At 33.4% G+C, this 16,811-nt stretch overlaps 1 protein-coding gene across 8 annotated transcripts; it reads left to right on the top strand.

Moving 5' to 3' along the window:
* The first annotated feature begins 1,881 nt into the window (after window positions 1-1,881).
* On the top strand, window positions 1,882-13,361 carry LOC132048083 (DNA topoisomerase 3-beta). Of its 8 annotated transcripts, none has more exons than XM_059439297.1 (16): window positions 1,882-2,013; window positions 2,126-2,181; window positions 5,078-5,181; window positions 5,323-5,416; window positions 5,820-5,905; window positions 6,795-6,852; window positions 7,052-7,292; window positions 8,255-8,417; window positions 8,507-8,626; window positions 9,311-9,390; window positions 10,052-10,330; window positions 10,928-11,096; window positions 11,388-11,516; window positions 11,855-12,067; window positions 12,224-12,403; window positions 12,565-13,361. In XM_059439297.1, the coding sequence occupies exons 7-16, from the start codon at window positions 7,144-7,146 to the stop codon at window positions 13,189-13,191; spliced, it is 2,109 nt and encodes a 702-aa protein (XP_059295280.1). In that variant the 5' UTR covers window positions 1,882-2,013; window positions 2,126-2,181; window positions 5,078-5,181; window positions 5,323-5,416; window positions 5,820-5,905; window positions 6,795-6,852; window positions 7,052-7,143; the 3' UTR covers window positions 13,192-13,361. The 8 variants fall into 8 exon arrangements, with proteins under 8 accessions (XP_059295280.1, XP_059295082.1, XP_059295316.1 ...); XM_059439099.1 differs by having other exon boundaries at window positions 5,806-5,905; XM_059439333.1 differs by lacking the exon at window positions 6,795-6,852 and having other exon boundaries at window positions 5,337-5,416.
* Window positions 13,362-16,811: the final 3,450 nt, after the last annotated feature.

Raw genomic sequence — 16,811 nt, 5'->3', positions numbered from 1 at the left:
ACAAGTAATTGTCAAAGGAAAATACAAATAGGCTCTATATCTCTATGTTGCATTATATCATTATCAGGCTAAAATGTAGGAAATTTCATTACATTACTGTGTACTACTCCACTTATAACTGTAGCAGGGATTTGTTGTGTAGTAGATTTGTTTTATTATAAGAACTACTGAAATGTCACTCAAAAGAAAGAAAGAAAAAAAGGTAAACAAAATAGGAGGAGGAAAGATAAAATTGAACTAGCATATATGACAAGAATCGACACATAATTCATATTTAACAATATTTAATTTTATTAATAAATAATACTATAAAGTTACTTTCTGACTAATTAAATGTCTATGTTGGTTAATTTTCATATCCTATTAGCCTTGTTACATGTCACAAATGAATTAAACAAGTACCGCTTTTACAATAAAGCTGTTGATTTTAAACCAAATCAATATTTTAGTAATGGGATGCACGTATATCTTGTTTATCACAAATATATTTGAAAAAACATAATATTTGAAGTTAGTATTATATAAGAGTATTGTTTTTGGACACAAATATATTTAAGTTATTTACATTTTGCACCCTTAAAGTATGTATGTTTTTGTGATTTGCACCCCATTCTTCATTTTTTAACGATATGCACGCCGATCTTTTCATTTTCTTATAATATCATAAAACCGTATATTTGCTAAATATTTGAAAGGATAAAGTAGAAAAACACAATTAGAATTTCCTAAAAAAGTAAGTTTATTTCAATAGGCACTTTCTCTTTAGAGTATTTTAGCACGTATAGATGTAAGAATTTTGACATGCAAAGTTTTAATATGTATGACCCTTAAGTTTGCAATAACAAATTGTTAAGACATTTAGTAATCTAAAAGAGAAAGCAATTTAAAAAGCACGTGTAAATTTAGGAATCTTTTAGTTGTTTACATCAATTCCTAATATTAGAATTTAGGTCGTACGTGTAAATTCCTTTTTTCCATCCCATATGTCGTTTGGAAAAAGATCATTGAGAGTCATTCAACGAATCAAATCGTTGTTTTTTTTCTTAATTTTTAAATTTCTGAAGTTTTTTTTTTCTTTCTCAGGTGATTACTGCATATAATATTCTTTTCTTGAATATTCTAATTAATTGTGTTTTTCTTACTTTATCCTTTTAAATAACTAGTTTTAGTGTATAATTTGTCCCTTACATTAACATACCCTTTATTGTACACTCTTTTTTCTACTGTGACATTTTGAGTTGTCACCTTTAGTGTTTGACAAATTTTCAAGATAATAAAAAACAAAAATCTAAATTTTGATATGAGCTTTATTACAACTAAAAATAGAAAAGTGACTTGGCGGTTTATAATATTTGATTTCAGGCATATAGAAATATAAATAAGTAGTATAGGTGAATAAATGAAAAAGCGTCCAAAAATAATTAGATAAATTATTGCTCATACTTTCCCATTTTAACTGTTGTTTTAGCTCTTTTCACGCTCATAAAAAATAATAAATGTAAGATATAATTTACTAATAAGTTACCCCTATGTATCAGATAGGTTTTGAAAATAGAGCAACTCAAAAAAGAACAACTTATTTGATGTTATGAGTATAATTGAAAATAATTACCAACATAAACTTGAGTTTCTAAAGTGATAATTATTTTGGGTGCATTGACTATTAATTTGGGATGGAGGAAGTAACAGTTAAACAAATATTTCAAAGACTTCAAAAAAAACAACAGTTAAACAAATATTTCAAAGACTTCAAAAAAATCAAACTTGGGATAAAGAACAATAATGAAACGAAAAAAAGCATTGCTGCTAAATTCAAGTTGCAAATAAAACATTACTGTACAAAATTTTCCAACGGCTACTATTCTATGTAACGTTATATTTAGTACGGACCCTACTATTCTATGTAACATTATGTTAGGTACGGACCCTTTTAACACACAGTTGAGAAATTTTCATTTGTTAAACTCCAAAGTTGAGAAATTTTCTGCAAAAATGACTCCAAAAGTACTCATGGTAAGACAAATTGCTACTCCTTTTGCTTAATTTACTCTTAAATTCATCATTACTATTAGTATTTTTCCATTCTTGAAATTAATTAAATGTTTTTGCTTCCATTAATTTACAGGTAGCTGAGAAGCCTAGCATTGCTTTATCAATTGCCACTGTTTATCTGGTGCTCAAGTAAGTTTTTATTTATTTATGGGTTATCAAAATCTTTTTTCTTTTTCTTTGTGTAATTTTATGTTGATCCTTGATTTAGTTCTGCTTCTCAGAAGTAACAAGTGGGAAAACTATGCTGTATGTCTACTTGGGAGAAAATATTTACACCCTTTAGCCCATATTTGTATATAAACACCTTTTATACTAATATGGGAGAAAATATTTACAACCAACTTTAGCGGAGCCTAAATTTTGTGTAAAAAATTATTAAAATTGCAATAAATAGTAGATATGAACCCTAACTTCAAAAAGATAATGGGTTCAATGCTAAAAATCTAATATTATAAAATTTAAACACTTGCATACAAGGTTGATACATTATGTATAATGCTTTCCCCAGGTACTTTAGCCCATATTTGTGTATAAACACCTTTTATACACTTGAATACAAGGTTGATACATTATGTATAATGCTCTCCCCTGGTACTTTAGCCCATATCTGTGTATAAACACCTTTTATACACTACTATACACTTTTATTACAAGGTTGATACATTATGTATAATGCTTTTCCCTGGTATAATGTTGTATAATATTCCCCAAGGATTTCACTAGATATGTTGTTGTTGTTGTATAATATTGTATAAGCTGAAAATATGTCTCTGTGGCGTAATCTTTTTATGTTAGGCTGTATATTTTTGAAAATTTCCCTTTGCTTTTTTAATCTTGGAAATCTGATGTGAATTTTCATTCATAAAGAAATGTTTTTTTACACTAATTCTATGCTTGTAAGTTGTTGGATAGTCATAGTTGTTTATATGCTGAATGTGGGATAGTTAGTTTGAAAGGAAATACATGACTAGTTTAGCAAGGAAGAAAATTCAGGGTCGTTTGGTTTGCAAACGATAGTTATACTGGGATTATAGTGTGGGGACTATCATTTGGGGATTGATAATAATGGAATTATTTAAGGGATAATTACAGCCCAATACCTTTGGGTGATCTGCTTTACAAAATACCAAGCAAATGTCTAGGTTTTGTATATTTATACTTAAATATACATACACTATACATACATTATTCATATACTATACGTATAAGATACATATCAGTATATAAGTTTTGTATATTATGGCTACTGCTGGTAATTAAGTTCGGCCGAAGGGGCATAAATGAAAGAATCCCAATAATTTAATGGATATACGTTTTTCTGTGGATGTTTGGTTCATTGGATTAAAACAGTTTAACCTTGATCTTTCTAAAGAACTTTAGAGGAAGAGCTATGGATAAGTCTATTTATGTCATTTGATTGTTTTATCCCGAGATTGTTATCCCCCATTGAATGAGGTCTAAGAATAATACAGAAATTGTGGTATAATTAGTTCCGGGATGCTATTAGGAAACAAAAATCCAACCAAACGACCCTTAATGCTTTGTCTTTATGATTCAATTTAAGACTGACAGGAAGACTATACATTTTGATTGATTGTTCTTCACGAAGACTATACATTTTGATTGATTGTTCTTCTGAAGTGAAAGACAACTCTCTGGGGCTTTTGAATGTATACTATAATAGAGGCTTTAGTATATCAATGGTAGGAATGTACATTTTCTGAATTTCTGGTAGTAAGTGGAATAGTCATTATTCTTGTTTTCTAAAGGATTTACCATTATTCTTGTTTTCTAAAGGATTTAACAGTAAACAAAAGTACTTGTGAGGAAAAGAAGAAAGAGAACAAGGAAAAGAGGGTGTGTGTTTGCAACATTGGGTTAAACGTCTCAAAATGAATGATTTTGAATTGAACTAAATGGTTTCCTCAGGTGTGGAAAGAGGGTGTGTGTTTGTAACATTGTGTTAATGAATGATTTTGAAAATTGAATTTAATGGTTTCCTCAGGCGTCAACTACAATATTTATCAGAGAAAGACTTATCATTTTGCTAGAGAAACTATTGTAATGGTGCACGGCTCACAGTCTACTTTGACAACTAGTACTAGTGCAAATGCTGGAGTTGTGGCATCTTTCGTGCTTTCACAATTCTGAAAAGATTGTGCATATTACCTTTTTCAGGAACTGATCCCCCACTTTATCTACCTTAAAGGATTTACTAGAGTCATGCGGGATACTCTCTCCGTGTCAATTTGTTTGTCTTAGTTTGACTCGGCATTTTAAGAAAATAAAGAAGACTTTTGAATCTTGTGGTCTTAAACTAAAGATGTGTATATGTATCAAACTGGCCTTTGAATCTTGTGGTCTTAAATATGCCATACAGGATGTTGTATGTATAGGGTTACTAAATATAGAAAGTGATATTTTTTTTTTGAAACAGATTAAAAAGGAAAGTAAGAAAAAACAAATTGAAACGGTGGGAGTACATTTTAGTTTCTGAAAATGTTATGTGGAGTATCAACAACTTTCAATTGTCTACTGTGATTGAGCTCTATTTTAATGCATAAAGCAGATTTATTTTCTGTGCGCTCCTGTAATTGCTTCCGTTTTCAGTTCATTAGATTCCTCCCTTATTTTCACGTCGTTATTCTCTTTGGAAAGTACCGATTTGGTGGATATGCTGCTTGAGATTCTTGTACTTCACTTAAATGTGTTGAGCAGTACCTTTTAGGTAATTGTATGTTGTACTGGTTGGTTATCCTCATTCCCTTCGATGGACTGTTAACATTCGCGAAATAGAAGCATATTTTTTTGGCGTAAACAGAAACGTTCAATAGAAGCTGAAGGTATTTTTGATGTTTTAGACAGCATGTAAGAAGAAACATAGATAGGAAGGCTTCCTTTTACCTGTAATTTTTACCTTATTTTGGGGTACTATACAGTTTGTATAGTATTCCTGTTAATATATAGAATGTTACAATTATAAAAGAAAAGGTGTTCATGCAATTCTGTTATTTATTTGCCCCAGATATCAACACGAAGAGGTAGTACAGAAGTCCATGAGTTCGACGCGATGTTTCTAGGATCACGTGCACATTATAAAGTGACTTCAGTGATTGGTCATGTTTTCAGGTTTCCTCTTATCCCAGATCATTAACAATCATTAAAAGTTCATTGCTTGAGCTGCCAGCAATTGCTTTCCTTATATTTAAAGTCGTAATTACTTGGTTAGTTCTAGTATTCAATCTGAATTTTCCGTGTCTGATAATCTAGCGTAGATTTTCCAGCAGCTTTTCAAGATTGGACAAATACAAATCCTGCAGACCTTTTGCAGGCACCGGTACTTAAGAAGGAAACAAACCCAAAGGTACTACTTTTCCTTGTTCTTGTCTACTAAAATTACCAGCGATTTTTCCTTTTAATAGCTGTTATCATATTTTTGGCTAAGACCATCTCTATGCAGCTGGGTGCATTTGTTTCAAGCATATAAGCTGCTCATGTTGGTGAAAATTTGTCTTGCTTATCCTTCCAGTAATGCCAGAATCATAGACATAAAAGTGGATACGATTGTATCTTTTTCCAATTTGTCCTTTTACAAATTTGGGTCATTGATTCGTCTTCACATATTTGGATGAACTTAAAACTTATGCTAGTTTCTCAACTAAAAATTCCCTCAGATGAGATATTACAATGATCTGTATCTTTATTTGTTCTCATGTTTAAAATAGCAAATGCTGACTGACCTCCGGATACAAGGCTCATATTTGTAGGCATCTAAGCCAGGAAGCTCGTGGTTGCTCACATTTGGTACTATGGTTGGACTGTGATCGTGAAGGAGAAAATATATGCTTTGAAGGTACTGTTTGTTCGTGTCATTATTATTTCAATGCAAGCAAAGACTTGCTACAATGGTGAAACTCATAGATAGACTAGGCTTAGACATATGGAGAGCAAACATAACACACTGCTTATTTTCAAGCCCATCCCAAAAAAATAAGCTGAGAATGAGAATATAGAGAGATAAACATCGTTTGCCTAACTGATGTGGTACAGATGTATAGCCTGTTTGGCCAAGCTTTTGGAAGCCAAAAGTGTGTTTTTTTTTTTTTTTTTTTTTTTTTTTTAAATTTTAAAAAGTGCTTTCTAGGAAGTTGGAGTGTTTGGCCAAGCTTTTAGAGAAAAAAATAAGTGTTTTTGAGTAGTACCGGCATAAGCTGTTTTTCAGAAGCTAAAAAAGTACATTTTCCCTGAAGCACTTTTGGAACATTGGTCAAGCATGAAATACTGCTGTAATATTAGCAAAACTGTTTTCAAATTGATTAGCCAAACACAAACTGCTACATTTCAAAAATACTTTCTCAAAATCACTTTTAACAAAAACACTTTTCAAAATAAGAAGATTTTGGAAGTTTGGCCTAACAGGCTATTAGTGGTAAAGACAGGGAAGAGGAAAGAAGTAGAAAGATGTGAGAGGAAAAAGTACGGATAGAGAGACTAGGTTGAGTTTGCTGCTTGCTAGAACAGGGAGTTGAATCATAGCCAGTTAATAAGTAGTAGGAAGAGATAGTAAGAGGAAATTGGATAAGCAATCATACCTCCACTTTGAATCATTCTTATTCAGATATGTCATAACCATACATTTTATGATTTGTTCTTTGAACTGATGCAAATTCCTTGGTGCTCTATTGAATAAATCCTTTTACTTTACTACCTACCAATAAAAAGTATTGTTTGTGCAAATTCAGGAATCACATATATCCCAAAAATACCCTCACCTTTACTCTTTTTGTGCTGGGTGGAGAGGTACACGACTCTTTCTTCAAAAAGTTGGCACCTGTGTTAGAACTTTATTTGTAGATAAATTGATGAACTGCACTGATATCACTTGATAGAACTTCCAATTGTCAACTTTTGAATCATTATTAGATTGTTTTACTTCTGTTTTTTTGGAAACTTTCTTTGTCATAATTCTTTATTCTTGCTTTTATACTTATTGGTTCAGTTATAGAGAGCACTGGATTTCACAAAAGTGATGGCAGAAGAATATACCGTGCTTGATTCTCTTCTGTTACTGAAAAAGATATTCTGAAGGCAATGAATAGCCTTGCCGAACCCAACAGAGATGAGGCATTGGCTGTAGATGCACATCAAGAGATTGATTTGAAAGTTGGAGTTGCATTTACCTGTTTCCAGACTAGTTATTTCAATGGGAAATATGGCAATCTTGATGCAAGGGTTATCTCGTAAATTCTCTCCACTTTTTCCTATTGTTTGCCTATCACACTGTACCTTTATTATTTTAACTGAACTTTTGCTTTATGTTGTTGTATTAGACAAAGCATGATACAGTCTTTAGGCTTCTTTTTTTTTTTTTTTTTTTTTCTCTGTCTTCTTTGCTGTGGTTGTTTACTATCTGTCTAGTCTTCAATTGTACTTAAATGTTATGTACTGGTGGATAAGTTCTTTCTAAAAACGATGAGAAAATGACAAAAAATGATCCCTTATATTTGGGATAGGTTTAAGAAAGCCCTTTAAATATATTGATGAGCAATTTTGCTCTAATGATCCCTTATATTTGGGATAGGTTTAAGGAAGCCCTTTAAATATATTGATGAGCAATTTTGCTCTTTAAGTTTTGCCAAAATTGAGCACTTTTAGTCTCCGTCAAATATTTAACAAATTCTGGCAGTTAGATTTAACAAAAACTTGTAAAATAAAAATATTTACCAGAAACACTAGGAAAATCCCGTCAAATCGCCAGAACTGCACCATGCTGTAGAAATAGGCCAAAAATAGCAAAAATTGCACCTCCACATGTGAGTTTCTCTTTAAATCCTTTTTTATTTCACGGTTACGGTCAAATCTAACAGCTGGAGTCGATAAATATTTCAGAAACCAAAAGTGCTCAATTTTGGCGAACTTAAAGGACCAAAACTGCTCATGGATACATTTAAGAGATTTTTTTTTTTTATCTGCCCAGGCATAAGGGACAATTTTTATTATTTTCTCTATAAACAAGTTTTTTCCGTCTGAGTTATGACTTGCTATAATATGGCCATTCTTCAACTGTCTTAGAAAATTGCTTTTATATGTCAATTTTCTTGTCTTGCCCTTTCTTCTTTTCTTCTACAAATTACTCTTTACCATCATATTATCAAAATTATAACAAGTCCGAATGGAACACATTTCCTATTTATAATTTCAGCTATGGGCCATGTCAAACTCCTACGCTTGGGTTCTGCGTGGATCGATACCTGCAAATCACTATGTTCAAGCCAGAAAAGTTTTGGATGCTGCATCCTTACATAATGTACAAGGGGTATGAACTCAAATTAGAATGGGACCGAAACAGGTTGTTCGATGCTGATGTGAGTTCCTCCTAATTTGACCTTTCATGAGGTCTTGTCCAAAAGTATCGAGTCCGTGCCTCTGTTACTAATAGCTTTTAAATCAATAGGTTGCCGCAATGTTCCGGAATATAATAATGGAGGATGGTACTATGAGAGTTGTTCGTGTATCAGAAAAGCAGGAATCCAAAGGTCGTCCTTCTGGTCTAAACACAGTAAATCTTCTGAAGGTTGGTAATTTTGGCTTTCTACCAATTTTTCTACTTGGGATTCCGATCTATTGAGAGATCCTTAGATTTCTGACTTTGTATTTGGTTATGCCAAAAGACAACAAAATTGCCTCAGTTTTCTTGATTGATGTATTTTATTCTATGCTGCTCGGATCCCTCAAAAATGCTGCCAGGCATCTGTCAGGTCCTCCAAAAGTAATACATTTTTTAAGGATCCGACGCGGGTGCGGCGGCATCATTAAAACACACTATTAACAAGGTAGGAAGCATTTATATTATTAAAAGTTTTCAGGAAAGAAGTGAACTAAGATTCTTTACGGACATATTGAACCAAATATATAAAACTAAGTTTGCCAAAGTAGTCATCAGTACTCAAAGAATTCACCAGCTACACAACTTCAGATGTGGTTATAGCTGTCTTGGCTTTTCTGAAAGTGAAATGTGTGGGGTAACTTTTCTTTGATACCCTCTATGTGTTCAAGAAATGAAGTTCAATTATTTATATATTCACGTATATGGGTCAATATTTTATAATCTTTCTAAAACCTCGTACTCAGAAGTCCAATAAAACTATGAACTTTACCTGATTCTTTTTATGATTTAAATGTATTTTTTTGTACAGTCATTGGATTTAAACCTTCAGGTTCTTTTTTTTTTTTTTTTTTTTTTTTTGACAATTTCCAGGTAGCTTCAAGTGCACTGGGCTTTGGTCCCCAGTTGACTATGCAATTGGCTGAGCGTTTGTACACTCAAGGTTTTATCAGATTTTCCTCTCTGTTTTCTGACTGTAGCGTTCTTCTTTCCTTAGAGTGGCTACGGAAAACATTTGTGACATCCCCTTACGGGACTAATGAAGAGAGGGTACTTAAGTCTTCACATGTTTTTCTCTTCTTTTTGCTGTATTTTTGCACTAGCTTGGTGCACGTTTCCTTCTTTCTTTTATTAACAAAACCTCAGCTTTGACTGATTGATAGAAGAGTATTTTGATGATGTTTGATTGGTAAGATAAAACTCATTAGAACTCACCAAGGGATGCAATCCTTTGTAGAGAGAATTAAAAATTAACAAATCAGACAAGGTACCGAGATTTTATATGTTCAAAAACTTTTCTGCCCCAGTTGAAGGTTTGGGTCGGCTGACTCTTGCGCCGAATTGTAAAGGAATTTTTTGAGGTCCTCTCAAAAAATTCTGCCCCAGTGGCTTCCTATGGGTTTTTGGGTTTTTAAATTGGTACAACCGAGCTCAATGAGCACCTATCCTATCCATAAACTAAGTTACATCTTTATGAATTGTATGCTAAAAAGAGAATCACATTGAACAAGTATGACAAACACATTGAAAAGTTTTACTTCTTGAAACTTCCAATGCAGTTTACAAAATCGTCCTTTTTCTTTTTGGCTTATTTCTTATTTTCCGTTCTTTCAGCTATCCACGTACAGAAAGCACAGCATATCCTTCTTCTTTTGACTTCAGAGGAACACTGGGAGCATTGGTGCATAATCCTGTATTTGGGAATTACGCGCAAAAGCTTTTAACTGAAAGTTATAATAAACCAAAGGCAGGAACTGATGCAGGCGATCATCCTCCAATAACTCCGATGCGTTCAGCTAGTGAGGATAGTTTGGGGAATGATGCATGGAAACTTTATCAGTACATCTGCCAGCATTTTCTGGGAACTCTCTCTCCAGATTGCAAATATAGAAGGTTGAATCTTTATCTTTTGATGAACGTCTTATAGCTTGTTTGGTCAAGCTTCTAAAATCAACTTATTTTGAAAAGTGTTCTTCAAAAAAATACTTTTGCGGAGAAGCAGTTTGTGTTTGGCTAATCAATTTGAAAAACACTTTTGAGCAGCAATTAGTGTTTGACCAAACTTTTAAAAAGTACTTTTCGAAAGAAGCTACTTTTTTCCAGCTTCTGCTTCTATCAAAATCGCTTTTTCTTCTCCTATAAGTTGGCCAAACACCTCAACTTTGAAAAAAAAAAAAAACACTTTTGGCGTTGGAAAAGCTCGGCCAAACAGGCTATTCGTAACTCCTCTTGCTTTGGGCTTATTTACATATTTTTAAAACTAACTTACAACTTGGGTAACTCTAATCCTGATTTCTTCCCTGATCATGTCAAACAGCTCTTTTATGTATTCATATTATAGATCCAGATTCAAAATCTTGTTTTTAGTGTTTTTCTTTTCTTGTTACTAGCAGAGTACGTGCCAAGTATAGAGGACTGTTGCTTGTCTTTCAAGATTCTTATTTTCTGGATGAGAAGTTAAGTCATATGTAAATTTTGGTATCTTCTCAGGATAAAAATTGAATTTGAAAGTGGTGGAGAGCAATTTCAGTGCGTTGGGCAGCTTGCCACAGTCAAAGGATTCACCTCTATTATGCCATGGCTGGCTATTAGTGAGAAGAATCTTCCTGAGTTTGCTGTAGGAGAGAAAATCAAGATTTCTAAAGTTGAACTAGATGAGGTATCACATAATCTGTCTAATTGAAGTCATTTGCTGTTCGGCTTTGGAGTAAAGTGATGGTCTTTGTACTTCAGTAGTATTTATTGTCCCATTAATTGGTTCTTTTGGTTTAAGATGTTACAACTACACCTCAATCCCAAGCTAGTTGGGATCGGTTATATGAATCTTCAGTATCCATTTTACCTGACACTTATTCTTTCTTTTGCTGTAAGTTGACTAGACATGCTGTATTAGCAAACAGAATAACTGACTAAACGCAGCTATGTCTTGGTTTTGCTTTGGAACTTTTAGGGGAATACTTCGCCTCCAGATTACCTCAGCGAAAGTGAGCTGATCTCTTTGATGGAGAAACACGGTATTGGAACAGATGCGTCAATCTCTGTGCATATTAACAACATATGCGAACGCAACTATGTCCAGGTTTTGCTATACACAGATTGTTTTCTGTTTTGCTGTTGTAGATTGTCCTCTCTATTGCTTTCTGTTATGGTTCCTTTGAGAGAGTGACAAAAATGGTCCCTTACGTTTAATGGTAGGTTCAAAATTGCCCCTGAAGTATGCACTTAGCAGTTTTGGTCCTAAAAGTGTCAACTTTTGGCAAACTTAAAGGACTGAAACTGTTAAGTGCATAGTTAAAGGACTATTTTGAACCTACCCTCAAATATAAGGGACTACTTTTGTCATTTTCTCATTCCTTTGACGTGAAACAATCTTCTACTAGAAATTAGACTTCTGAGTTTGGCCAATTCGAACTGCAGGTACAAGCTGGGCGACGATTGGTTCCAACTCCTCTGGGTATCAGCTTGATAAGAGGGTACCAATGCATAGATTCTGATCTCTGTTTGCCTGACATTCGGAGCTTCATTGGGCACCAGATTACTTTGGTAGCTAAAGGTCAAGCAGATCATTCAATGGTTGTGCAGCACGTACTAGAACAATTCAAAAGGAAGTTCAGTTATTTTGTTGAGCAGGTATAAGATATTGAGCTCTGTCTCTATTTTTATGGTTCTACATGATCTCTCTTACGTATGGTTGATGGCACTTTGCAGCTTGCTTTCTTTCTTTAATTTGTATTATCTAATTCTAATGCTAATTATCCACTGAACCTGGCGTCTGGCTTCACGTAGATTGAAAACATGGACGCATTATTTGAAGCACAATTTTCTCCACTCTCCGACTCTGGACGTCTACTCAGCAAATGTGGCAAATGCTTGCGATATATGAAATACATATCTACTCAGCCAGCTCGACTGTACTGTGGTACATGTGAGGAAGTTTATTACGTACCTCAGAAGGGTACAGTCAAGGTAAATATTTTATTATTATAAAGTTACTTCCAGCCCCAGTAGAATATGCCCTTTTATGGTGAAATTTGAGAAGTTGGCAGTTTCTCTTTCTATTAGCACTAATTGTATGATCTCGTACCTAAATTTTTGGGCTAAACGTAGAACCTGTTTTACTTTTTCAGCTGTACAAGGAGCTTACTTGCCCGCTTGATAATTTCGAGCTGTTACTATGTAGCATGCCTGGTCCAGAAGGCAAGTCATTCCCGCTCTGTCCTTATTGCTACAACTGTCCCCCGTTTGAAGGCATCGATACACTTTTTGGCGCTCCAAAAACTGGAGATTCTTCCAAGTTGGGAAAGGGAGTTGGAATGCCTTGCTTCCTCTGTCCACACACGACATGCCCGCATTCCGTGATTGCACAAGGCGTTTGTGCCTGCCCGGAATGCAGCGGTACACTTGTTCTCGACCCAGTCAGCGCTCCAAAATGGAGGCTTTATTGCAACATGTGCAATTGCCTTGTTTCCTTGCCTGAAGGTGCTCATCGGATTTCTACCACTCAGGATAAGTGTCCGGAATGCGACTCAACTATCATAGAAGTCGATTTTAACAAGAAAACGACGCCCTTAAAAGATGGTGCTACACTCCATAAGGGATGTATTCTTTGCGACGAGCTGCTGCATTCTCTCGTGGAAATGAAACATGGAAGATCGTTTTCTAGGCATGGAAGGAGAGGACGAGGTAGAGGAAGGGGAAGAGGACGGGGCAACAGCAAACAACAAGACCCTAAAATGAGTTTCCGAGATTTCTAAAGTGTCGTTTGATAATTTTACTAGAATTCTTGTATTATGATTTTGATTTTCCTTATAAAATTTGTTAAGTGGAGATCATTTTGTAGAGCTGACCCCCTTACTTGTTTAGGACCGAGGTAGTTGGAGATTATTTTGTAGAACTAGGAGCATATGTTGTTTTTCAAAAGAAAAATAAACATTTTTTTGCGCGGAGTGCCCTTCGTTTGGGGTGGTCTTTAAATTTGCTCGAGATCCTCATATTTGCAAGCTATCTTTCAAATTTGCGTATCTAAAGTACTCCAGAAAAGGTTCTTTTCGAACCACGCTCTAAATCAGAAATTTTAAAAAAAATTCGCAAGAGCGGATCTTTAAATTGACACTATCTTTGGACCGTACTTTTGTTAGGAGGAAACTTGGTCACTTCGGACCGATAAGTTAGTATGCTAGATCAAGTGCGGAGCATAAGTATGCGGGTCTATGGCCCTGAGGTGTTTGCGAACTTCCTTTACAAAAGTTACTGAAGAATGAGATTGTCCGAAAAAAAGTTTGCCCTTGTATTGTGACAAAAGTATGCCCCCGTGCATATAACTCGAAGGAATTATCAAAGTATACCGAACAAAGCACGTTGAAATTGATCGACACTTCATCAAAGAAAAAGTCACGGGTGGTATCTTGAGTTTATTCCAAAGTTGCGCAAAAAAAAAAGTGATGTGTTTACTAAAGGCCTCAACAAACGGACTTTTGAAGGAATTATCAAAGTTATCTTGGGCATGTGCATATCTTTGCGGCAACTTGAGGGGGGAGAGTTGATTTGGTAAAATGTGTAATTAAGATAACAGAGTGTATGTTTTTGATATTGATATTAAGATTTAGCTTGCGAATTTTTTTTTAAAATTTATTGATGTAAATGATTAGGAATTGATTGTGTAATATTGTCAACAAAATTTAAACATTTAGAACTCATGATAAAATTTAAAGACCACCCTTAAAGAAGTATATTCAATTCGCAAATAAAAGAAGATATGTAGGATCATATTAATTTGTTTTGTTACCCTTTAACTTTCATGCATAACAGTTGCACTTCTATATCTCCATGATTATTTGGTAATCTAGATGATAATCTTTTTTCAGCTTATTGATAATTCGTTCAAGGTTTATCTTAACTATTTGAGTTTTTAATTATTAGATAGAGGAAAAAGATATTATATTAATATTTATATTTCCTATTTTAGAAAACAGATTTACAGAAATATTCCTCTCAAATATTGAAGTTACGTAATAATCTTTTTCACAGCTTTGGATATTTTCTTCTAGGTATGGAAACCATATGAGTTGCGACGTTCTCGATATTTTAATATTTGATAAAATATCAACATATTGTGTATAGGTTTAACCTGCATTATTTAACCCCCTTGTAATTTCGAAATTTGCATTGTAATCCCCTAGAATCGTGTTAGATGTAGAAAATTAGGGGAATTTAGCGTAGATATCATTTAAATAACCTAATAGTTTTAAAAATTTATTTAACTTAAACTCTCTGTCAGTTAAGGTGGTGCCAATTCTTAGAATGTCACAGCATTTTACCTCTTTATATATTACTTTAAGTTATAATCTTTAATTTAAAGGTCTCCAAACATAGTATATTGCCAAAACTTAGTCAATGTGGTCAAACTGTGTACTGGCTCTGTTAATCACATATCATCATCATTTTGATACCCTTTATAATTATAATTATCTATTTGCAAAGATGTGCAATTTAATTAAAAACAATTGCCTAGATCCTTTACATGGGATTTAAAATCTGTCAAGAGCATTCATAGAGAGAATCCTAAGTATTAAAGGGCTAAAAGATAGAAGTAATACTTTTTTTTTTTTTGTTAACGTAGTGTAGTCACAAAAATAAGAACTAATGAGCACATTCTCTCTTTTACACTTTTTCTCCTTTTGAACCCCACGATTAGTCGAATTTAATTATGTAGTTTCCAAGTTTAGAAGTGCATTTGCCAAAAAGAAATGAGTGTATGTTTTTTTTTTTTAAATCATAATGAAGCTAAACTGCGAATATCAACGGTGCTAACAAGATATTGATCATGAGAAATTTCTAACAAAATTCATGAGAAATTGCACAAAGTATTCCAGTAAAAATGGTACAATAATTTGGTGAGAAAAGTCTTGTATAATTTTTTTTTTAAAAAATTCTAGGAATATACCAAATATTTGTAATTAAGAGTCTTGTTTGAGATCCTAGCAATGCACTTAATTGTGTTTATAAAGATAGAAATTGACCCTCGCGTTGCTAGCATATGTTCTGCTTATCCTACGATTCGACATGTATTTGTCCATATTCTTTCATTCTATAATTAGCAAATCAAAAAGAATTTACACATATGATCATGTCGGACTAGATATTCATACCAAATAATATTAGTTAGTTATATATTGAGATTTGAGTTTTACAAACACAAATTAATTAATTTTGACTAGGAGTAGAAATGTAAAAAGGCACATGTCATGTATTTGATATAAATACAGAATATGAACAAAAAATATTCTATAAGCAATCTTTACCCATGGGATCATGCGTACTTAACACTATTTTAGTGAAAGCTTTAATTCAATCAACAATGGGATGTTATCCCAGAGAATTCCAAAAACTTTTGTATATCTTACCTCAAGCTAAATATATTTTACAACAAATAACTTATAATTAAGGCTTGCGGTGAGATGGATAGAAAATCTCTACTTTTTATTAGATGTCTTGATAAAAAAAGCTCTTTCCCTTTCGATAAGTCTAACACTACACAATCCAAATTAATGGGGGTCTTAACACAGATACCGAAATCGACTGGAAACAAAAAATACAACAAACAAGTTGCTATTTTTTTCATTTTCAGCTCCGTTTTCTTTGGAAGGATATTGAGGAGGTTTGGGTTGGGGGGGGGGGGGGGGTTTAAGATTGGGGACCCCTTGTTGTGGTCCAATTTTGAGACAAGAATTTATTTTACGTTACATAGCATGGGAATCTTTTGATTATGTCAACAATTGGAAGAATAAAGTAATTGGGTGAAGAGAAATGATAATATTGAATACCTAAATAAATAAAAAGAACATAAAGAAAGGATAATATACGTCACAATTTTCCATCTTTTCCCTTCCTGTTTGGTTATTATGTTCGGAAAAAAGGAAAGGAAATGAAGATGAATTCTCTTTATCTTGGCCTACATGTCTAGTAAAATAAAGGAAGGAGGGGGTGTTGAATAAAAACTCCTCTTGTCTTAAACTGAGTACCCTTGATTCTTGTTAATAGTCAAATGGACTAAACTTATATACAGTGATTTATTACTATCACGAAATATTTACCTATTGGAATAGATTACCTACCTTATGTTCAAGGTCACTAATTTCATAAATTATGAACATTTACCTGTAATTATTTTTTAAATGATATGATAGTAGAAAAATTATTTATACTGTTACCGTACAAAAGCTAAACTCATAACTTGAATCCAATTTTAAAAAATTTCATTTCTTAAAGCAAGAAAAAAAACATAAAGGAAAAAAGAATCCAACCATGTCCCTTTATACAAAGGACCCTACAACTCTGCCTTATGAATAAGGTAAAGTCACACTCCCAAAGTCTA

The sequence above is a fragment of the Lycium ferocissimum genome, chromosome 1, assembly GCF_029784015.1.
Source record: "Lycium ferocissimum isolate CSIRO_LF1 chromosome 1, AGI_CSIRO_Lferr_CH_V1, whole genome shotgun sequence".
In the NCBI taxonomy this organism is placed as follows: domain Eukaryota; kingdom Viridiplantae; phylum Streptophyta; class Magnoliopsida; order Solanales; family Solanaceae; genus Lycium; species Lycium ferocissimum.
Note: the sequence above shows the minus strand (reverse complement) of the source record. Positions and strands in the feature narration are given on the sequence as shown.